This window comes from Hylobates moloch, unplaced genomic scaffold, assembly GCF_009828535.3.
Source record: "Hylobates moloch isolate HMO894 unplaced genomic scaffold, HMol_V3 SCAFFOLD_10, whole genome shotgun sequence".
In the NCBI taxonomy this organism is placed as follows: domain Eukaryota; kingdom Metazoa; phylum Chordata; class Mammalia; order Primates; family Hylobatidae; genus Hylobates; species Hylobates moloch.
Window position 1 is genome coordinate 67,458,291 of NW_026652285.1, and position 23,793 is coordinate 67,482,083.

General features: G+C 40.8%; 1 protein-coding gene across 11 annotated transcripts in view; it reads left to right on the top strand.

The window, feature by feature from the left end:
- AOPEP (aminopeptidase O (putative)) overlaps window positions 1–23,793 on the top strand; it is a 400,140-nt gene that overhangs the window by 288,997 nt on the left and 87,350 nt on the right. Inside the window, exon 15 of one of the 11 annotated variants that reach the window (XM_058445642.1) lies at window positions 8,197–8,292. The exons of the other annotated variants lie outside the window; for them this stretch is intronic. Coding sequence (XP_058301625.1) covers window positions 8,197–8,244 — 48 coding nt within the window. The 3' untranslated portion in view covers window positions 8,245–8,292. The remainder of the gene's footprint in view (window positions 1–8,196; window positions 8,293–23,793) is intronic. 11 annotated transcript variants of the gene reach the window in all.

Genomic DNA, 23,793 nt, shown 5'->3' on the forward strand with positions numbered 1-23,793 from the left:
ATATCAGAGAATATGAACTGTCAGTGTTTCCAGTGCTTCCCTTGGGTCTGCACAGCATTTCCAAGCCCTTTTGCCGACTGTTTTGCTTCTGCCACACCTAGGAGAAGATTCAGAGCTTGCTGAGGCAAAGCATGCGATATTTCCAAGGGCCTTCCCCCTATTCTGAAATAGAAATTGAGCTTTGTGATCATGTGTATTCATTCCAAGGTCTGTGTGTTAACCTTTTGCTAGGATTTGAACCTGTTATTAGTAGGAGCCGACGCAGTTCACTTGCTGTTGAGTCTGATAAGTTATTTTTAAAAATATCTGCCATGTCACAAGTAGAAGCAAATTATTCAATTTCTCTTTTTTCCTGCATCCACTATATTTTTCTTCTATGTTAAAATAAAACTATGGTATTTTCTGATTTTATTCATTTTGTATTAGTGTAAAATAAAATGAATCTTAGTCATTTCTGGTAGGTGCCCCTTTGAAATGTAGCCGTTGCTTTTGATTGTCTGCTTTGTTTTCCTTGCCTCCGTTCATCCCCTCCACGTTGCTCTTGCCTCCAGCCCCCAAGGGTCTGTCTACACCTGCAGGCTTTTCTCAGGATTCAGCCTAGATGAGTAAATTCGGTGAAGTCGTCTGTACTAACTGCTGGGGGTCACAACCTTTTTCCTCCGATAGGAGGGGGCAGCTTTTTTCCTGCCGTGTGGAAAGCAGAACCTCTGACCTGCCCAGGAAAGGAAAACAGTGCTTTAGTGAGAGGACAGACTCTGACCACAGGCGCTGGGCAAGGAGCTACATGGTAGAACGGCATCTTCCAGGGATGTTTGTTTTCCCCTTAAAGAAAATCTCGAAGGTGCTGAGTAGTAGGCACAGTCTGATGTAACTTGAAATACTAGTTGAGTTTTTCAGTGAACTCACAAGGGGAAGCAAAACAAACTCACCCTGTGCTCAGCTGTGGGTTAAAATAACGAATAGTGAAATAAAGTAAATTGGGGACTGAAGTGTACCATGCAGATAAAGTGATTTAAAGTGCTCTCCTGGCCTTTCCCTAACTTCTGCTTCCAGTCATCCTACCCACCAGAGAATTGTGCCATCTTTCTGTATTGTCCTAACAGGCTTCATTTCTTATCTCTCTGAAGATGCATCATTCTCTCTCATGCATCTTTTCATATTTTCTCTGATATTTATTTCCATTTTATTTTAGTTTCATATTTTAGCCCTTGTTCTCCTGGTATGACCGAATTCTTTTATATTTTGTTTTTCATTTAAAATGACAAAACTCACCTCTTCTGGTCCTCAGGTATTTTTTTCTTCTATTCTGATACTCTTCTTTTTTTATTATTTTAAGTTCGTTTCATTTAGTTTGAATAATTTTTGCGACAGGAAAATAAGGAAAGTATGAATAACTAACAAAGAACAATTAGGATGATTGGATCAGCCAGCTGTGCAAAGGACAGGATGAAGAGTTGTGATTGCAACAGTGAATTTTATGTGTGTTTTTAAACTAATAGATTTCACTAAATGGCTGTTGGTTTTGGAAGAGGAACGCACATTTTTTTCTTTTTTTACCTTTGTTAGCTGATTCAAAGAGAAAATTATGTGCCATCACAGATTAAGGAATGTTTTTATAAATATGTACATATAAAATAATATAAAGATTACTAACTCTTATCAATATTCTAAGGATTAGAATGTATAGTAGAATAGTCTTTTATGAAATAATATACTTATAGAAAATATATGACTGGGATATGATTCCTTTAGAGGAAGAAAATTTCAATTTTCAGATTCAGAGGAAGCACCCTTCCTAGTCTGTATATATAATAAGCGGAGAACTAGTTTTACAGTACTCATTTCAGGTCTTCAGTAAGTGTGTATGATGATGTCAGAAGTATGCATTGGCTCACTTTCAAATCATTGAAAATTCAGCCATGGTAAGGTTGGCTATTACGTGTATTAGCGTTTCCAAGCGAGTGGTCTTGGCTGGGTTGAGATTGTCAGTTCTCTGTTAGATTAGTCACAATGAACATGGTGCAAATGGTTTCCAACAACAGCGCACTTCAAGGTTACCTTCATAATTCTTTTCTGCCAGAACCCAAAAAACAATACTCTTGAGCTACTCAGTGTTCAAATTGTTAAAAATTTCCTGAAATTATCCTTCACATATTCAAAGTGAAACATAAAGATCTAGAAGGATGGTTGTGAAAAGTATGGACTTTATAGTATCTAGTGGGCATTTTCATTGAGGCCAAGTGATAAATTCTGTTTTCCAAGTCTTTAAGGGAAAAAAAAAAAAAGTTTTCCTTGTTATAATATATTCCTAAATTCTAGAGTATTTTCACTCCACTTTTATTTCATTTGTTCCTTGTACATACTTGACTCTGAACCAAAATCAATGATAATCTTAGTTTGAATAATCACAGATTTAAAAAATTGTATATAAAATCCAATTTGGTTTATGCATTTTTTAGCGTTTATTGTTCCTTTTAAATTTTATATATTGTAAGAGAATACTTTTATTACGTACTAATATTATTCAAAATGGTAAAGGTAGGTACAAATTTTAAACTATTTAACAAAGTACTGCTGTGTTTGTCTTTTGTTACAAAGATGTATTTTATGTTCAGTTTATGATCTCTGAAAATGAATATTAAGACTAATAAAAATTATTTGGCTCTTTCTTGGACCCAAAACAGCAGATGGTGACTGCAGTAGGCTTGACTCCAGAGCCATCAGCACACAAAGCTTAGCAAAATGGCACAGAATGAACCTACGGAGTGCTGAGCTGAGGGTCCCTTCACTTTGTAGGAACTACCCCGCTTTCAGCAAATAGTAGGCTTAGGCAGCCACTCTTATGCCACTGAGGCAGCATTGCAGTTCAGTGCTTTCCCAGGCGTTGGTGCCCTTGCCTCTTTTTGAGAGTGCCATTGCTCTGTGAGAATTCATAACTAGTCTACATTTATATAGCCGTAATCTCTTACAATAGCTTCATTGATACTTGATTTCCATAGAAAAGCTTTATGGATTCTAGTGAGTCACAGCTCTTGAAGCACCAGCCTACCCGTTTTCCCTCCCTTCATCCCTTCCTCCCTAACTGTGAGTGGCTTTGTATCCTGTGTTGTACTGATTGTGCCTTTGGATGACAACTTACTTGAGTGATGGGGGGAGGCAGAATAATTTATTAAAAGTAATTACAAAGAAACCAAACAAAAGGAGTAATTACAGTGCTGTTAATATGCAATTCGTTACTTTATTGCTGAAATATTTGGAACTCATTTGAGATTTTTGGTCCTATTTGTGGGTCTCTGATTTTCCCTTGTAAATCCCTAATAAATAATGTATTAAAGTTTCTATGCCCAGGTCTCATTTTAGATGAGGTTTCACAAACTCTTGGCCTTGTTTGCTATATATTTTTTTAAGCTGGACCAAGGAATAATTGCTGATAAAAGGTATTTTTGGTAGCCTCAGGAAGGAAATCTGATCTGTATTATTTAGTACTGTTAAATTTTTATCTGTTGCATAGATTTACTTATTTTTCCTAATTTCCCTAGCCATTGATTTTTTTTTTGAGACGAAGTCTCACTCTGTCCCCCAGGCTGGAGTGCAGCGACCTCCACCTCCCGGGTTCCAGCGATACTCCTGCCTCAGCCTCCCGAGTAGCTGGGACTACAGGCGCATGCCACCACACCCCACACCCGGCTAATTTTTTTTTTTTTTTAGTGGAGATGGGGTTTCACCATGTTAGCCAGGGTGGTCTCTATCTCCTGACCTCGTGATCCGCCTGCCTTGGCCTCCCAAAGTGCTGGGATTACAGGCATGAGCCACCCTGCCCGGCTGATGTATTTTTTTAAGACTGCCGTTTTGCTGGGCATGGTAACTCAAGCCTGTAATCCAAGCACTTTGGGAGACTGAGGTGGGAGGATCACTTCACACCAGGAGTTTGAGACAGCTTGGACAACATAGAGAGACCCCATCACTACAAAACATAAAGGAAGTAAAAATTAGGTATGATGGTACATGGCTGTAGTCCCAGCCACTCGGGAGGTTGAGGCAGTAGAATCGCTTGAGTTCATGAGTTAGAGGTTATAGTGAGCTGTAATCCTGCCACTGCACACCAGCCTGGGTGACAGTGCAAGATCCAAACTCAAAAAAAAAAAAAAAAAATCTGTAGTTTAAAAATAAAAGTTCCAAGATTTCTGTGTACTAAAATTCCTTCCCATTTTTAACTAGCATAATAGGGAAAGTTAAAGTATCATCATCCACTTACCCACATACACTTATTCACATAGTTTAAAAAGAATCTTTGAATGGAACTATTCATATCATAATAGCTAACATTTCCCATGTGTCAAGCACTGTTCTAAATCCTTTACATGTAGCAGCTCATGTAAATGTACCACTAAAGTAGTATCACAACCAGCAATATGACATTAGGATGTTGTAGAGTGCATCAAATACTTTTTGAAAGGGGTGAGGTGTAAAGAAGTCAAACAGTTGCTATAAAAAAGAATCCTTTGGGCAATATTTGAAAATTCTCTTTAGTGCACATTATTGACAATCCTAGACCACCAGCATAAAGCACACATATCTAATTTAGGAAAATCCCAGCCGGGATGTATTTGAAAACATTTGGAAGTGTGCTGATAATTACACTACTATTGATTTTAGCAAGTTTGATGCCAGCAGCCATCAACTCTTCTATGCCATAAGAGATGAAAGCCATTTTTATATAAAATGTTAGAGTTCGGCTGGAAAAGGGAGGCAGGCAGAGAAAAATTTCGTGGCTTTTTAGTTACTTTTATAGGAAGTATTAGTTTCATTCTTGTGACAGAATGCTTTACTTGGCAGTCATTCCCATTGACATTTTAAGGAGCTGCTGTTTTGTGCCTGGGTCTCATATGGCACTAATAAGGTGCATTTTTTTCCATAGCACGTACTGATGTCTCTGTGGGCTCAGGCCTGCCATTGTTTCCATTCATCTTCTATTGGAGGAGGCTGACAGCGGCGTGTGTTGAGTCTAGCCAACATATATTTCCTTCTGTTTCGGGGTCTGTGCCCACAGAAGAGTTATACTCAAGCTTTTAATCTCCAACACTTAGAAAAAGGCCTGGCCACGTGCAGCCTCAATAAGTATTTGTTGAATGAATTAAATGAATGAATCCCACAAATGGCATTTATTTTATAAACTCATACCTGGCTATTGCATTAAAATTTTTTTTTCACTATTCAGGTTTTTATTTGTTTTTTTTTTTTTTAATGATAGAGGTTTTCATCAAAGTATATTTGGTAGAGGTTTCCTGTTTTTTGTTTTTTTTGGGGGGGAGGGGGCGGGGCGGGGCGGTGATCTCTTCTCTTTTCTATAAAGAGAGCTTGGATTCCTAAAGACCTTATACTGGTCCCAGCTGTACCACCTAATCCTGTAGCCCTTGAGTTTGTCACGTGACCTTTGCTTTCCTTTGAAAATCCTTTTACTCAGTAGACCAATTAAACCCATTTATAATAATTGATAAAATCAATATGTTTGACTTCAAGTTTTTCCCATAGTTTTATGATTTTTTTAAAAGTATCCTTTTTTGGCATTTAGGAAGGCTTCTATTTTTGTTTTAATGGTTACTTTGATGTAATACTTTTTTTTCTGCTCTTGTGTATTGATTCCCTGCTGTGAGTGATAAATCATTTACCTTTTCTTCCCCCTCCTCTCTTTATTTTCCATCATTTAACTTGAAATATTATCCTTTTTTTTTTTTTACTTCCTGTAAATACCTGTAAGACAGTCAGCCGACAGATTGTATTTTCCATATAATCTCCTCATTATTCCCTTCTTGATGGTTGGACTGTGTCTACAATGTCAGAGCATATAGGCATTACATACTATGCTGTACCCTTTATAAAATCACTTAGTTTTAATTCTGCGGGTTATGTTTAATGTTCATCATCTGCTTCTAGATTGATGTCTTTTCAGTCAATTCTGAAGCTTGTTTTCTAGTAGATTTCTCAGGAAGAGCTTAGGGCAGCTATAGTCCCTGTTTTTTTTCATGTTTTAAGTTTGTGCTGTTTATACCTGAAGGTCATGTCAGCTAAATAAGAAATCCTTGGTTCATATTTTTAAATTTAATTATCTGAAGTCTGTTACTCCATTGTCATCCTGCATGAAGTCTAATGCTGGTCTCATTTCTTTCCCTTGGAGTGACCTGGTCATTTTTCCTGGACACCCAGATTTTTTCTATACATTCCAATAATTTTAGTTTAATATGTCTCATTGTGGGTTACTTTTCCCTGTTTGTCATTTGGCTTTTGAGCTTTATTTTCCTTGTCTGTAAAATGAGAATAACTTTTTTGTTTTGCTTGCTAACAGTAGATATGAAGCCAAATAAGGTATTGTATATGAAGTGCTTTAAATGTATTATTTTACTATCTTGTTATCCTTTAAAGTTTCTTGTTAGGAACTTTGAAATTTAGACAGCCTGAGCAACATGGCAAAACCTTATCTCTACCAAATACAAAAATTGTCTGGGCATGGTGGCTCATGCCTGTAATCCCAGTACTTTGGGAGGCCAAGGTGGATGGATGGCTTGAGTCCAGGAGTTCAAGACTAGCTTGGGCAACATAGCGAGATCCCATCTCAAGAAAAAAAAAAGCACAAAAATTAGCTGGACGTGGTGGTACATGTCTGTGGTCCCAGCTCCTCCGGGGCTGAGGTGGAGGGTCCCTTGAGCCTGGGAGGCAAATGTTGCTGTGAGCCTAGATTGTGCCACTGCCTTCCAGCCTGGGCGACAGAGCAAGACCCTGCTTCAAAAAAAAAAAAAAAAAAGAGAAAAGAAACTTAAGAGTACTTCATTCTATGAGTGTACGGACTTGAGTTGATGTTCTGTCTGTGAAAAGTAGACAGTGGCTACCCAGTGAGTCTTCTATGTCCCAACAGTAAATAACCTTTTCCTGATTGCATGTGGTAAGCAGGATCTCTGCATCTACTCATGGAGGACTACTACTGGATTGAAGGAAGTGGCGCTTTCTGAAGTACCTCATCTAGAAAACTCCATTTCCATTTATCTTCTCACACTGTTGCCTGTCATGTTAGTTGCCCAGTCAGAACTCTGGGTTTACATGATTTCAGTTTATATGTGCATAGAGAAACACTAGAAAAAATTAAAGTAGTCTATTTTTCGGATAATGAGGATTGCTGAAAACCTAAGTCAGCCTGAACAACCAGTACGTTTCCTTGAATTTATTGTACATAAGCCCCCACGTAAGAGGCTGCTGGAAAATACCAAAGAGACATGAGAGATGTCATTTCTGGCCATGGGGAGATAAAACACACAGCATATCAAAGATCACTTACAAAGCATCCTGTGATAAATAAATCCATAGCAGCATAGCACAAACTAAAGACATGAGTATATGATGCATTTTTACCCGAGGCTACCCTGGGCTAGAGTTTCCATGCCTGGTCTTTGTTTTGATAAAGCAACACTTTACACATGTAGGCTGGAAATTATGGTGGGAAATTGGGTAATTGAATTAACTGAATCCATTTTAGTGCTTTTACCTGGTTTGTAAGCACAGATAGGGGTTTGATTGATGTATATGTAAATAGTGTTAGTGTCTTTATTTGAATATATGATTTTAAAAATTCATCCATGTTTCGCAAGTAAAGCTGGAACCTATTGTAGAAGTCCTGCTGACACCTGTGAATCAAGATGATTTGGAAACCCAAGGCCAGAAATGTAATACTATTGATTATTCTGTGCATAACACATTTCTTATTCTATATTTATTCAAACAATTTACAATTTTTATTTGATGTTCACAACACACCAAACCCTGAGTCAGGAGTAGAGAATACCGAGATGAATAGAATGGTTTATAGTTAGAAGTAGAAAACTATATAGGATAGGAGAGTTTATAGATAGATGTAGAAAACTGTTACAGGATAGAAGACAGAATTGAATCAGACCTGTATCAGAGGTGCAGGAAAGTGCAGGAGGTATCGGAACAGTTTGGATCTCTATAAGGGAAGTCATCACTTTGGGCTATTTTCATTGTCCATAAGCCCTCCTTCAGGCTGATAGCAGGATACAAATATTTGTTCAGTTTCATTCAACTCTTGTTATTTTGTATAATCGAGGATACCATAATTTGTATTCTCAAAATCCAGATTGTCTTCATGAGCACATACTCACTATGAAATTTTTTTTCTTCTATTTTTAGTGGAGACAGGGTTGCGCCATGTTGGCCAGGGTGGTCTCGAACTCCTAACCTCAAGTGATTCGCCTGCCTTGGCCTCCCAAAGTGCTGGGATTACAGGTATGAGCCACTTTGCTTGGCCTCGGAAATTGATCTGTTATCTTTGGCTCATAATCAAAGTGCCACAGCAAGTTTAGGCTACCTCTAAACTTGGTTCAGTCTAGTTTACTCTCACTCTTTTTTCCTTTTACTTGCATTAAGCTTTTTTTTTTTTTCCCCACTGTAAACCTTTCGTTTTAAGGCAAAATAAAATGTTTCAGAATTGGGGATGGTAACTTTAAGTTCTAGAGTTATTCAAAGTTTCCTTCTCTTGTGATTTTCTTTTTTTGAAACATATTCTCTCTGTCGCCCAGGCTGGAGTGCAGTGGCGTGATCTTGGCCCACTGCAACCTCAGCCTCCCAGCTTCAAGCAATTCTCCCTGCCTCAGCCTCCTGAGTAGCTTGGATTACAGGCACCCACTACCACGCCCAGCTAATTTTTGTTTTTTAGTAGAAATGGGATTTCATCATGTTTACCAGGCTGGTGCTGAACTCCTGACCTCAGGTCATCTACCCACTTTGGCCTCCCAAAGTACTGGGATTACAGGTGTGAGCCACCGCGCCGGGCCCTTTTGTGATTTTTGAATGTTAGGTTGTCATTCAGATAGCATCCCATACGTTTCTAGCACCACAGATTTAGCATGACCTTTTTTTATTGAGATAGGGACTCATTCTGTCACCCAGGCTTAAGCCCAATGGCATGATTATGGCTCACTGTAAGCTCAAACTTTTGTATTCAAGTGATCCTCCTGCCTCAGCCTCCTGAGTAGCTGAGACTACAGGTGTGTACCACCATGTCAGCTTTTTTTTTTTTTTTTTTTTAAAGAGACAGGGTCTCTATGTTGCTGGTCTTGAACTACTGGCCACAAGCAATCCTTGTGCTTCAGCCACCCAAAGTGCTAGGAGATAACAGGCATGAGCCACCACTCCCGACCCTGGCATTTTCTTAGATAAGGTAACAGTAGTCATTTTATATGGCCTCGCTTGTAACTACAAGTCACATAGCTCATGCTATTAATTTGTAATTATATATAATTATATATTATATATAATTTATATATATATAAAATGTGGCAATTTTCTACCATTAATTTGGTGTCCAAGAAGAGAAAAAGCTATGAAGGGCATGAGACATTAAACAGGAATGGCAGAAAGAATCCAGGAGAAAAGCAGAATGTACCTCTGGATCCTATTCGTATACAAGTGGGTTTCTGTTTTTTTTCTCCCTAACCATCACACATATGTAAGCTTTAGTTCTCAGTGTCGAAGCTATATAGTCATACATCACTTAATTATGGGGAAATGCTTCATGTGGTGATTTCATCATCGTGAGAACATCATAGAGTATACTTAGACAAACCTAGATGGTAGAGCCTATTGCTCCTACACTTCAAATTTGTACAACATGTTACTGTACTGAATACTGCAAGCAATTGTAACATATTGGTAATTATTAATGTATCTAAGCATGTCTAAACATAGAAAAGGGACAGTAAAAATACAGTATTATATTCTTATGGTACCACTGTTGTATATGTGACCCATCGTTGATTGAAATGTCGTTATGCAGCGTGTGGCTGCACCTTCAACATTTACTCCTGATAACAAAGGTAAAGATTGCTGAGTGCCCCCACAGACAGCAAAGATGGTGAGTCTGAGTCTCGCTCTTAATGACTTTCTGGAGTTATATGTCATGTATACGTTATATGCCAGGAAATTCACCCACAGACAGTTTGTTGAGTTTTAAGAAATGCTTATAGTTGTGTACCTGATACCATAATCCAGTTTTAGAACATTTCCTTCACCCAGAAAGTTCCTTGTGTCCATTTGTAGTCAATCCCCATTCCTCCTAGCCCCAGGCAAGTACTAGTCTGCTTTCTGGTTTATAGTTTACCTTTTCTAGAAATTTCATATAATTGAATCATACACTACTCAGCCTTTTGGATCTGCTTCTTTCATTGTAAAGTTTGAGTTCCAGTGGTGTTGCATGTATCACTAGTTCCTTTTTATTTTAAAGTAGTTTTGCATTGGATGGATATACTACATTTTGTTGATCCACTTACTGGTTATGAGATGTTTGGAATGTTTTTTGCAGTTTTTGGCTATTATGAATAATGCATCTATGGACACTGGTGTAACTGTCTTTGTGTAGACATATGTTTTCATTTCTCTTGGGTGGATACCTAGGCATTGAATGGCTTGGCTATATGGCAGGTATATGTTTAACTTTTTAAGAAGTTGCTAGACTGTTTTCCAAAGTAGCTGTACCATTTTACATTTCCACCAGCAATGTTTAAGGTTTCTAGTTTCTCTGCCTCCTTGACAGCTCCTGGTATTGTCAGACTTCTTTATTTTAGCCACTCTGGTGGGTGTTCAAACATGCTTTTTTATACTTAACATTTTATTTCTTGAGAGGATTTGAAAGTGTCTAGATACCTTAATGCTGCTCTTGTCTTCCATTTTACAGACCAGAAGGCATTGGCCCAGTAAATTGGAAATCTAAATGTCTCACCCGAGATTCCCAAATGAGTCACTGAGCCTAGAATCTTCATGCGTCAGTTGGAGTTGTAGCAACCTGCTTTTGTTCTCTCAACTCTTGTGACTCAGAATCCTCTCTGTCCTTGTAGCATTATTAGGTGTGCCTTTCTTTTTATCCTTTCAAAATCATCTGTTCTTAACCTTCTCTGGAATTGTGTCTGATGACATTCAGCTTGTTTTCTACATAAGTATGCTAGTGTTGTGGAGAGGTTCTCTCTGCCTCTTGGCTGCAGCACACAGGCGCTGGGTGGTCAGACCTGGCTTCCGAGGCTGGCTCCACAGTGACTGTGCAACCGCATGTCATCCTGTGAAAGGGCAGATACGTGCCTCATCAGAGCCTTGTGGGAGTTGGTGAGGGGACTTCTCTAAGGCAGCTAGTACTCACTCAATACTTAATGCATCTTAAGGCACCTCTTCACAGAAGGCGGTGGAAAGCTGCCTACGTGATGGCATGTGGATAGCGATGCCATCCGTTTGTTTTTTTCTCCTCCATGACAGAGAAGCAGGAAAGCATTCCTAAATTTATTTATAGACGTTAAAAAAAATCAGGCTTGGTTTTTTCCTGTAACTGTTCTTCAGCCAGCAGCAAGTACAGCAGCAGCAAGTACAGCAGCAGCAAGTACAGCAGCAGCAAGTACAGCAGCAGTACTTTATGAGTTGGTGTGTTTATTCCCTGCCTTTTGGCTTTACTCAAGAAAACCAGTTGTGTTTCTCAGAGCAACTGTATTGTTTTATTTGCCACTCTCTTCACTTTGTCCATTATAGTACAATAAATCGTCCTTGTCCCATCTCCAAATTGGAAGCTCCCTAGGTGGTGGTCAGGCTGTTGATGAGATTTGTATTCTATCAAAGATCTATTTTAGATAATCTTATCATTTTTTATACACAGTAGGTCGCTGATTTTCTTTCATTCAAACAGTTTTGATATGAAGTTCCTTTAAAGGCTGTTGGAGCTTCTGCAAATACCCAGCTAATGAAAGGCACTTAAGATTGGGCCCATCTCCTGCATCATCACATTGAAGTTTTCTGTCTAAAGGAAGGTTCCAGCTACCTGTTACCCTTTTGCTAAACACAGTTGCAGTGTCGCAGTGTAATTTCATGACAAAAGTGCACTCTAGTTTTCTGTGAAATGATTATTTTCTCTGAAATGATTCTTGGTTATGTTGAGCTTCTGAATGTTAAAGAGAACATAGTGCTTTTGACCTGTGGAAATCTAATCTTGGTACCATGGTGCTGCACAGACCATCAGGAAGAACTGAAAAGTTCAGGCAACTTGAGAAAATAAAGTCACCACCAGCAAGAAGCTGTCTAAAATAACCGGAAGATTATAACCCAAGCACGTGGTGGAGTGTGCTAGTGAGTAGAATGTTACGAAAGCTACTAGAGGTCCTCCATAGATTCGTGTGCTGGTCCTAAGGAGAAGGAAGAGGAGGAAGATTGCCATGGAGGAACACCTGAAGTTTCAGTTGAGCACTTCGTTTGGGAAGCTGTCCAAGGCTGGAGTTGTGAGAGCTGGGAAAGGTCTCACAAGCTTCTCTAATTCAAGTCCTTGTTTCACATGTGAGAATGCAGAGGCCCTGAGAAGTTGATTGCCAGGTCTGCATGCTGGCCTGAAACTAGAGCCTGGGTCTCCTCTTGCTTTTTCCAGCTATCTGCCCAGGTAGCTCCCCAAGACAGGCATGGAGGCAAAGCTGCTTTGGGTTCCAGGTGAGGAGAGATGTGTCCAGGTGGCCTTTGTTGTATTGTGGGGCACAGACACTGAGGGAGACAGGGAAAGGTCTGGGAGACTCAAGATGGTACCCCAGAAGGCCATCCTTTGTAGACTAGACACACATCCAAAGGGAGGGCTGTTTCCTGGCTTATTGAGGACTTTTCCATTTGAGCTAGGAGTAAACTGAGTCAGATTTTGAGAGATCAGTCACTCCAAAGAGCAGATAGGGATTCTATAGTAACACAGCTGGGTTCACTGCAAGGGTCGATGTCAAATTGTGCTTTTCCTGTTACATTAGTGGATTTTACAAGGCACCGATTATTTGACATTTTTGTGATGCTTGTTATAGACCAACTGTGACATGACAATATTATTAAAAAAAAAAAAATGAAACATAGGGCCAGGCATGATGGCTCACGCCTATAGTTTCAGCACTTTGGGAGGCTGAGGCAGGTGGATCGCTTGAGCTCAGGAGTTGAAGACCAACCTCGGCAACATGGTGAAACCCCGTCTCTACTAAAAATACAAAAATTAGCCAGGTGTGGTGGTGCATGGCTGTGGTCCCAGCTACTCAGGAGGCTGAGGTGGGAGGATTGCCTGAGCCTGGGAGGTGGAGGTTGCAGTTAAGCCAAGATTGCGCCACTGTACTCCAGCCTGGGCAACAGAGTGAGACCTTGTCTCAAAAAAAAAAAAAAAAAATCAGACATAAGCATGGCCAGATAAATTGACATTTTGTTTTGAAATGCAGTAATGGCACTCTCACAAATGACCTTTTCACCAGTCTGTGCTGGTATTTGTAAATATATATGTTAGTATTGTTTTCTAAAATGCAAAGCTGATTTTCATGTTTATATATATTCATACCTTGATATATTACAATTTTAGAGTTTCTTTCTGCAGTCTGTCTGATTTGGCTATTTGTTCATAGGCCAGATCAAACTACCCTCATTCCCCAAAACTTGGATTGTGAAGGGTTTAGTGCCCCAGAACTCTCTTGTGTTACTGGCACAAGTGGGTAGGAATAGTATGGCTTAGGGAAAAAGACATATTTTCTCTCTAACACAACTGGCAGATACTGAAGTGGGCAGGTGGCAAGAAAAGGCAAGTACTGAGCTGATTCAGACTTGCAGAAAGCTTCCTCTCCTCCTTCTTAGCAAAATGAAAGGCTCTGGGAAAAGGCACCTGCCTTTCCCTGCCTTGAGGATCCTGGCATCCTTGAGTCTTTATTGAAGATTAATTTAATGACTTGGTCAACAATAGCATTACCTAATCACAGAGCATCAGATTATTATAAGACAAATTTAAATGATGCCGAAGTATTTTCCAGCAGAGGATTAGTGATGTACCAGCATGCATGTGTAGCTTGTGTGGGTGTGTGTGCATACAAGCATGCACATGTGCGCACACACAGAGAGAGTCTAATTGGCCTTTGTCCTCCAAGCAGGGGGGCAGGTTTGGGCTGGGGCCTGCTGTGTGACCACAGTCTCCCATCTTGGATTTAAGCTTACATCGCTGTGTGCATCTAACTCTTGACTCACAGTCTGACCGACGCCTTGGTTTCTGGAGAACTGCCCTGGTTTATGCAAGAGTCACTCATCAGGAGCCATCCCAGGGAGAGGCTCAGTGGGAAGTGTAAAGGTGGAGCAAGCAAACCAGCTCCAGAAGAGAAGGTGAAGAAGGACTGTTTCTGTTTAGATTTGCTTAACCTCATTTTCGCTTTCTTGGGAACCCCTGATGGAGTTCAAGGTCATAGAAGAGAAGAAATCACGACACTGCTACAGGACTCTTGCTCTTAGGTTCAGATTCTTCAATGGGAGGGGAGAAGAGAGTAATCGCAAGTGATTGTTGGAGGTTTTGTCTCAGCTTTTTTTTTTCTTTGTATCAAACCTGTTTTGAGATCATACACTGTTACAGAGAAAGAGACGAGGCATATTAGAAACGTGTATGGACTTCAGTGTTACTCCTTCTCTTCAAAATGATCTTCCAGGTGTCTAGAGGGTGAGGTATGTCATTTACGTGAAGGTTAAGAATAAAACAGAAAGTACCTCTATGGTATTCTTAGTGGGTTTTTTTCTCTGAAAAACTGTTGCCAGCATATTTGGGAATACATCCTTATTATTATTATTATTATTTTTTTGAGACAGGGTCTCTCGCCAGGCTGGAGTGCAATGGTGCGATCTTGGTTCACTGCAGCCTCCACCTCTTGGGTTCAAGCGATTCTCCTGCCTCAGCCTCCCGAGTAGCTGGGACTACAGGTGCCCACCACCATGCCTGGCTAATTTTTTTTGTATTTTTAATAGAGATGGGGTTTCACCGTGTTAGCCAGGATGGTCTCGATTTCCTGACCTCATGATCCGCCCGCCTTGGCCTCCCGAAGTGCTGGGATTACAGGCATGAGCCACCGCGCCTGGCATATTTTTTTTTTTTTAAGACAGTTCATTATTGTCTATCTTAATATCATGTTAGAAATCACTCAAAATAAATCAGCTGTTTTAACAATAGCTCAGTAGAAATAGTTTGTTGAGAGTGTTTTACTTCCCAAGAAGTTTTTTGATGTAGTTTTCTTAGCAAGAAAAATGTTTGTCTGTTGTGGATGGACACATTTCCCCCCTTGCCCAGAACATGTGTGGTTTCCATTAACTTATTTTTCCATAAAACTTTGGCCATGGCTGCAGCTGATGCTGTGGGTCACCTGTGCTGTTAGGGTTAAATTGAGATCTTAAAATACCTTTCTCTCTGCTACAGTCCGGAATGACATGGGTTTGTGATCAGACAAACTGATTGAAATCCCACCTTTTTGCCCCTCACCGGCTTTTTCATGCTGGACCGACTCGCTTATCTAAGTCTCAGTTTCGTCATCTGCAAAACTTCATGGGAAAACATTTTGCACACTGCTGCCCCTGGACCATGGGTCACAGACAGTAGTTATTAACGTTACTGGGGAATGGGCTTTTCCAGTACTGTTTTCAGACTTAAAGTCATTTGTTATCTGTGGTATGTTATGGGAACAGAAGATGCCCCTGAGAACCGATAGAGACCAGGAAGCATAGCTGCAGGAAGAATGGCGGTGAGGGCACGTTTGGAACATAAGTGTGGCGGATGTGAGCCAGCTGAAGTGTCCCCAGCATTAAGACTGGGAAAGCAGCCCAGTCACTTCTCTAGTGAGTCCCAGCCACAGGTGCAGAGGACGCCTGCCTCCCAGGCAGACCCAGGAAGCTGCCCCATGGGGCCACTCTGTCCTAGTCAAATACTGCCTCAGGTTCTGTTGGAAGTTTCCAGTCGGCTCCTCCAAAGGGAGTTTTAGTTGAAGTCACTAGAGCTGTTTTATTGATTTTGGTTGAGGTCTTTGTGAGCTCAATTTACAAAAAGTCTGATCATCCACAAAAAAATGCTTGCTGGTGTCCTGAGTAACTGAAGAATTCCAGAAAGCTTTCAACAACAAATGTTGAGATCTCCCCTGACCCCTGCCTCCCAGCAACTACAGAGGTCTGAGTTTACAGTAACTATTATTCTTGCGTGGAATTGGCTCTGGATAGTTAATAAGTTTCCCTGAGCGCTGACTAACAGAAACCCACTTAGTCACAGAAGAAATGGGTCCAGTGTTTGTCCCAGCTATGAGTAATGGGTTATGCATGATTTAAAAAGGCTTCTCAGAAAGACCTTGCTTATGTAGTCAAGGATCAATATTTTTGAAAAGTTTTTATAGGTAAGCCATAACATTACTTGATAATAAGACATCATTTTCAAGTAGTTAAAAGGGTCATTGGATAAAGCCCAGTGGACCGACACTGGCTTCCTAATTGCTAAGGGCTGAAACTCCACTTGCCCTGTAAATTATGAGCATGCTTGAATTTTTTATGGGGAAAGAAATTATGGTTTTATGTCGGATAATTTTCATGTCAAATGTTAGATCAGCCAGCTGGCTCTATCATCCAGGCAGGTTGCTGTTTTTCCCCACCTGATCCCTGCTTTTCCTTACGAAGTTTATTTTAAATGGAGAGTCAGGAATGAGAGAGAACGTAGGATAGGAATGAATCATGAGAAAAATGCCACCAGTTGTTTTCCTTAGTCCATGTCCTTGTTGGAATATCCTTACCTTTGTCAACAGAGAGCAGCAGTTCAGCCACAAGCTCGTGAGCAGCCACTGGCAGCCCTGCCTCCATGAGGCCTCAGGAACATTCTCATTGTTTTCTCCAGGCTGTGCTGTTCTTCCCCTCAGCCTTGAGAGTGACCAGGGATCTCCTAGGCCTAGGGAAATGCCACCTGGTCATTGGCCAGAGCCGTTTCTAGACATGGTATTTGTGTGACCCCTGTGCGAGTACTGACTGCCCAAGAGCTGGCAGTACTTTTGTATTCTGAGCCTGAGCATGTGGCCCCACGTTCCATGAGGCCTTTGGCCAGTTTGTTTGCCAGAGTGTCTCTGAGAGGAGGGAGAATGTTGGTATGGAGAATAATTTTATTGCTTTCTTCTCAAAATAAAGGAAATACTCAAGGGAATGGTGGGAGGGGAAGGGATAAATATAGCATTTCCGATTTCCTGCTTCCTCTACTCTTCCACAGCGTTTCACTTTTCATAAGGTTAGATTTTCATCCTATCGACTTCAGCTAAAAATAATTCCAACCATTGCTATCAGATTGGCCATCTTATCATTTATGTACTTGTTATTATTTTGCTTTCCTATTCAAAACCTTTTTTTCCCCTTAGGCCAGTGAACCGTTTTACTTTATTAGCTTTATATTTATTTATTTGTTATTGATGGATAATAGATATACATAGTTTTAGGGTACATGTGACTTAGTACCATCATATAATTTATAAAAATCAAATCATTATATTTGATATCTCCATCAACTTAAATATTTGTCTTTTCTTTATGCTAGAACCATTCTCAAAAGCTTTTCTACAGGGAGTAAAAGATGGTCTACAGTGCTCACCTGGTGCATGTGTCGTGGTCTTATGGCTGGGGCAGTCTTGGTGTCCTGGCTTTGGATGGTCAGAAATTCTGGCTTATCCTTGCTCTTCCTTCTCCCGTGATCCATTTTCCCAGCAGAGGCCATTACATATGCTGGTGTCCCCCTACTCCTTCCAGCCTTCTGTTAACAGATACTGTCAGCCCACAGCCGCTGCAGACGTGGCCCATTGCTACTTCCTTGTCCACAGCAACAGTGCTGGATACGGCTCAGTGCCTTGTCAGACAGACAAGGGTTGTTGATGAGTCTGCAAAGCAGAGCTGGTAGGTTAGCTGCCAGAGCTGACCCCACTGAGCAAGGCAGTGAATTTAGTAGATACTTGGCAAAAGTTAATTCATCAGGAGTTGGGAGAAAAGGTGCAAGAAAGGTCGTCTTAGATTATTGTGTATGGGCTGCCTGCTTACCACATTGGTATTTTCATTTTGTATAATTATTAAGTTGATAGTGATTTTAACAAATAAAACCTAACTTTGAAGTTTGGGAGGTAAGTGACTTGTGTAAGGTTTTAGGTTACATGAGCTAAAGATAAGAATTTCTGTAGTGTCATTTCCTAATTGTTCAGAGTGCCCATTATGCTTAGCCTAGGTGTCTTGCTTGAGTTTGCCCATTCTGAAAGTCCTGTGTTCCTAAGGTTAGTGGTCATGATTGTCACTGGACTCTGCCAGTTCCCAAGCCCCAGCACTGCCTCCGCCGGCAGCAAGCAGTAATACGAAAGCTCCGCTTGGTTAAGCCTAATAGGGCTGTGACCCAGTTTGAACTCTGTAATGAGGAAAGAGCAGATTTATTTGCTCCCCTGCATGCCTCCCTCCCCCGTGTTCCTTTATTATCTTTAGAGGAAATTGAATAGCAAAATTCTGCATTCTCATAATGCTAATGGACTGATGTCATCTTTTCCACTCTGAAGTCAAGAAAGTAAGAGAAAACCAGAACATCGATTTAACACTTCTAGCTACCCAGGGCTTCAGCACAGGTTCTTTTTTTGTGTATATATGTTTTTAACAACTTTAAGGCGTAATTTACATGCCATAAACAATTCACTGATTTTAAGTAAGTTAGCTAAGTTGTGCAACCATCACCACAATGTAGTTTTAAAACATTTCCATCATCCCAGAGAAACCCCTGGCGTCCATCACTAATCACTGCCTATTTCCCCCTCTCCTCATCCCTAGGCAACCTGTAAGTCTACTTCTCGTTTCTGTAGATTTGGATTTTCTGGACATTTCATATCAGTGGAATCATATAATACATGGTCTTACGTGTTTGTTTTCTTTCACTTAGCATAACGTTTTGAGGTGCGTGCATGTTGCAGTGTGTATCGCTGTGTTCCCTTTATTCCTGGACAGTATTCTGTTTTATGGTTACACCATATTTTATCTGTTTGTTCACTAGTTGATGCACATTTGGGTTATTTCCAGTTTAGGGCTGTAGTAATGCTGCAGTAAGTACAGATGAGTTGTTAAATGAACATGTGCCTTCACCTGTCTCCGATAGATGACCTAGGAGTCATGTAAGTTGAGTGAATTTATATGAGCAGCTGAGTAAATGGAGTGATTTAGGAAGCCTAGATTGTTTTCCAAAGTGGCTATACCACATTACCTTTCCACCAGTGATGAACAAGGGTCCCAGTTTCTCCACATCTTTGCCATGAGCTATAAGGAATATAACCTTAACTGTTGACTTATTTTATATTCTTAGGTACAGAAGAAAGCTAGGAACTATTTTAAGATATTTACAGTTTTTCAAGCATTGTTAACACGTTAATTAAAACTGTAGGCCGGGAGTGGTGGTTCACGCTTGTAATCCCAGTACTGGGAGGCTGAGGCGGGTGGATTGCTTGACCCTAGGAGTTCGAGACCAGCCTGGGCAACATGGCGAAACCCCATCTCTACAAAAAAATACAAAAGTTAACTGGATACGGTGGCATGCACCTGTGGTTCCAGCTACTTGGGAGGCTGAAGTGGGAGGATCGCTTGAGCCCAGGAGTTCAAAGCTGCAGTGAGCTGTGACCACACCACTATACCCCAGTGTGGGTGACAGAGCCAGAGTGGGACCCTGTCTCAAAAAACAATAAAATAGAATAATAAAATAAATAAACTTGCAGTCTTTGATGCCTATCCTCCTTACTCTCTAGGTTCTGCCACCAGTCATGCATGCACCGGTTAACCACATTCCATTTAATTATGTTTTTTTCTTGTGGACTTGATATAAAGTATTGAGTTGATGTGTGTATGTGATATTGTTTAAATTAAGTTTACTTTGAGAAATGATTTTTTTGGTATTTTGAATTCTTTTTTTTTTTAGTTCTGTTACTCAAACCAATGTTTGTCAGTTTGTATTTCTGATTATACACATTGTTTTAATATAGAAAAGACACACGTGTCTGTAGAGCCATATTTTGGGGTGCTTTAAATAATTAAATAGTGAAGTTCTAGGTGTTAGAATTAGGTAGCTTTTAAGGATTCTTTATTAAAAATGCAACTAGCAATATCTGTATGAATCTAGGCTATCTCCAAAAGCCTTGCAAAAGTTGTGCAGGAAACTTTATCACATCATTTGAACATGGCAGGGGCTACTACATTTTCAAGTTCAAATGACCAAAGTTTCTCATTATTTTTGCTTATTCTAGAATTTGCAGGTATTTTTAATTTTGGCAGTGAGCAAATCAAGTGAACCTATTTTTCTAAATAAGTCATATTATCAGTCATGACGGAGCATTCTGGCGAAATAACCCTCTTGTCGTGGGTGAAGTTCAGGACCACCCTTTGGATCTCAGCAAAATCATGAGCCTCAGAACACTCATTGCAGGCCTGTTTATCTTTCAAATTTGTGCTTGTCCAAATATTCTGAAGCGGGGCATGCAGTCTGTCAAGAGTAAAAGATGAGAGGCATTCCAATTCACACCTAGCACCCAGGTGCCCAGTGCCAGAAGTTCATGGGAGGAAAATAGTGGCAGAGATGATTTTCTTAGGGTCTGATATCTGGATAAACAACCTCAACTGAACACAATTTACATCAATTATTTTGGCCTCCAGAGGCACTTTGTCATGTGGTGGCAGTTCGTTATAAAGGAATGGTTCTCATAGGGCAGAATCACCCTCGTGGGAGTGATGTGGGTGCTTTGTGATCGGGGTGCTTTGGCCGTGGGTGGGTGGAGTCCGGGCACACTATGCCTGTGGTGCACAGTGCATTCCAGCAGACTGGAGAATTACGCCACTGCCCACACAGCCTTCAGGTGCCAGCTGGAGAGCTGTACAGGTGAAAAACTGGTGTCTAATATTTGGGCTTAGAACCTCTTTTATGTACACAGTTTTAATACTCAGGTTTCTGGGAATGAGTCTGAAGGGTAAATCTGGGAAGATTGTATTTTGTTGAATTTTTCCAAGCGTTACTTGCCATTTCAGAAAATCTCTTTTGCAGTGGGAATGCATTTGTGGTGTTTGAGTGACCACCTGGCACAGCTGCTTCAGTTTGCATTAACAGCTGTGTGTTAGTGGGGATTCTCCAGGCAGCCCATTGCTTCACTGTTGTATTTAATAGGGTACTCAGGCATCGCCTTGTAAATATTGACGTCCATATTAATGCATTATAACTCACTTTTCCTTTAATTCTCCTTTCTATTATAGATAGAGCATTGTATTAGAATTTCCCTGCCCAATTGTGTATATTATTTGTGTTAGGTTATCCAAGAATTCCGCGAGAGCCATTGGCCCCAGATGTTCACAGTGTTTTGGTCCATATTACTGAGATACTAGCCTAGTGTGTCTGGAAGGCAGTGCCAGCTGGTGAGGAATGCAACTGGGGCAGAGTTTCCAGGTAGCTGTGCGGGCAGGTGCTGTGTGGCATTGAGCTGTCCTCGTTTGCTGAAAACTGATTCTCTCAGGGGCTTGCCTGGGACTCCCTAGGATGTGGTCCTCTGTACTTGCTGCCGTGACCAACATGAAATCTCCTGTCACCGTGCACTCTCTCGGGGAAACTGGGGGTGCCAGAAGACCAGCCACACATTTCTAAGAAGAGATGAGGATGAGAGGCAATCAGGCTGGCAGGCCTCAGGTGGACATTACTGAATTCCTTATGGGCATTGTGTAGATGCACACATTAAATCATTCTACCAGTCTGAATCTTCCTGGCGTTTGTCCTTTTGTCTGCGTGTATTACTGATGAGGAGCCATGCCCTGTAAACCGGTGTGGCCCCTTCCAAAGCCTGTGTTTTCTCAGTAGGGTAAAGTTACTCGAGACCCTCAAGTGTAAGTGCCGTTTCTTTTTGTGTGCTGCGTGTCACCCTCCTGGGCCCTCACACCTGCCATCCCTTCAATGCCATGCCAGTCACTCCTTCACCCCCAGAATTTGAGAGATGCCATATTTTAGCAGCTCCTAACTGTTTCAGCACTGATTGGAGTTTCTAAGTTTTCCAGTATTGTTGTCCTCCTTCTTTCATTTGTTATTTATATTTTGGGCATTTCAGTGTTTTGTAAGCATCTTCTCCAGCAGCTTATCAGGGACATGGTGAGGATTTAAAAAGGAAAGTTACTCCAGGGAAGGAGGTTGAAATTCATTTCAATTTAATTTATAATAACAAAATCTGTTAATATGAAATCCAGGTGATAGTCTGGCCTCTCTTTCGTAGTGCTTGTCCTGGGAGATGCGTGGCATTACTGATAGTGTGCCCAGCACTCGTAAGTAGGGAGGCCCCCGGGAGTCCAGTTCATGTTGCTCAAGTTGTTAAAATCTGGATTTGAGTGCTGAGTTGACCATTGCAGCCGTGGTATGATTCTGGTCTCTGCATAAAGTAACCAAGCTTTGTTTTCTGGTGGGTACCTTTCCTGTATTTTTATTTCAGTTCAGCATATTTAGTTTCTTGTTTTAAACCAACTCAAGATAAGAAATTTAACTTTTTTTCCCCCTGAATATCAAAGTGGTACTGTCTGTTAGAGAAAATTCTGAAAATATGGGAAGGTATAAAGAAGAAATTTCAAAATTACCAGTAATCCAGTCACCCAGCCGGCTACTTTTAATATTTTGATGTTTGTCTTTTTTTTTTTGAGACGGAGTCTCGCTCTGTCCCCCAGGCTGGAGTGCAGTGGCGCAGTCTCGGCTCACTGCAAGCTCCGCCTCCCGGGTTCACGCCATTCTCCCGCCTCAGCCTCTCCGAGTAGCTGGGACTACAGGCGCCCGCCACCATGCCCAGCTAATTTTTTTGTATTTTTAGTAGAGACGGGGTTTCACCGTGGTCTCGATCTCCTGACCTCGTGATCCGCCCGCCTCGGCCTCCCAAAGTGCTGGGATTACAAGCGTGAGCCACCGCACCTGGCCGATGTTTGTCTTTTAAGGAGAATAATTATTGAAGAAGAATGGGAATGTGTTATATATTTGTGACTTTGACTTTGTGACTTCAAAGGTGGTTTCATGCAGGCTACTTTTTAAAAAAATAATTGAATTCAGTTATTTTGAAATTCTGCTTTTTTGGAAAGATCTGTTATGTACATTTCATAAAAAGTAACTTCATTGATCATGAATACTGGAATTCAGCATTTAACTGCAGCTGTAGTCCTGGGGATATATATACCTTAACTCATTCCATTTGATAACCATCTCCTGTGCCCTGGAGTAAATGGCTGTAAGTGCAGAGCAGCGTCTGAGCCTCATGAAGGGATCGTGTAGGACTGTGAGAGGAAGGTTTGTGCATTCATCCTTTACCTTTGGCTTTCTGCATGTGGCCAGTGATGTAAAAACTGGCAGCAGCCATCCTTCTTCCTCTCTATGTCGCTTCTTCCTCTCTGAACATGAATCAAACAGGCATCCATTTCAGAATCTCAGGGGACACTGCCAGCTCCCCATCATGACTTGTGTGTTTAGTTTGTAGGCGCAATATGGAAATTATGGAAGATGAGCTTCAAGGTTCAGCAGTTAACCATGGGGCTATTTCTGCTCTACTTTACGGGTTACACTGAAATGGATACTCAACTTATTTCTAAGAAATATGCAGTTACACAGCTGTCTCCTGCTTTCTGGCTTTTATTAAAATGCAAATAGTCCTCACTTCAAAGTAGCATAATCAAATCCTGAAAGAAATATAACTGATACTTTGCCTCCTCTCTAGTATTTCCACTATGTTGTCTGGCCTGGCTGGCTTTTCCGACCCTTCTTGGCTAGGCTTGATCTCAGGCTAGTGGAAAGTGTGGTGTTCACAGTGTGCAGTTGTACCCTGGGTTGCACCCCCACATGACATGAGCTCTGGTGGTGTTACCAGCACAAAGTGTTAAATATAAATATGTGTGGGCAAAGAGTGTCAATTATTTTGGGAG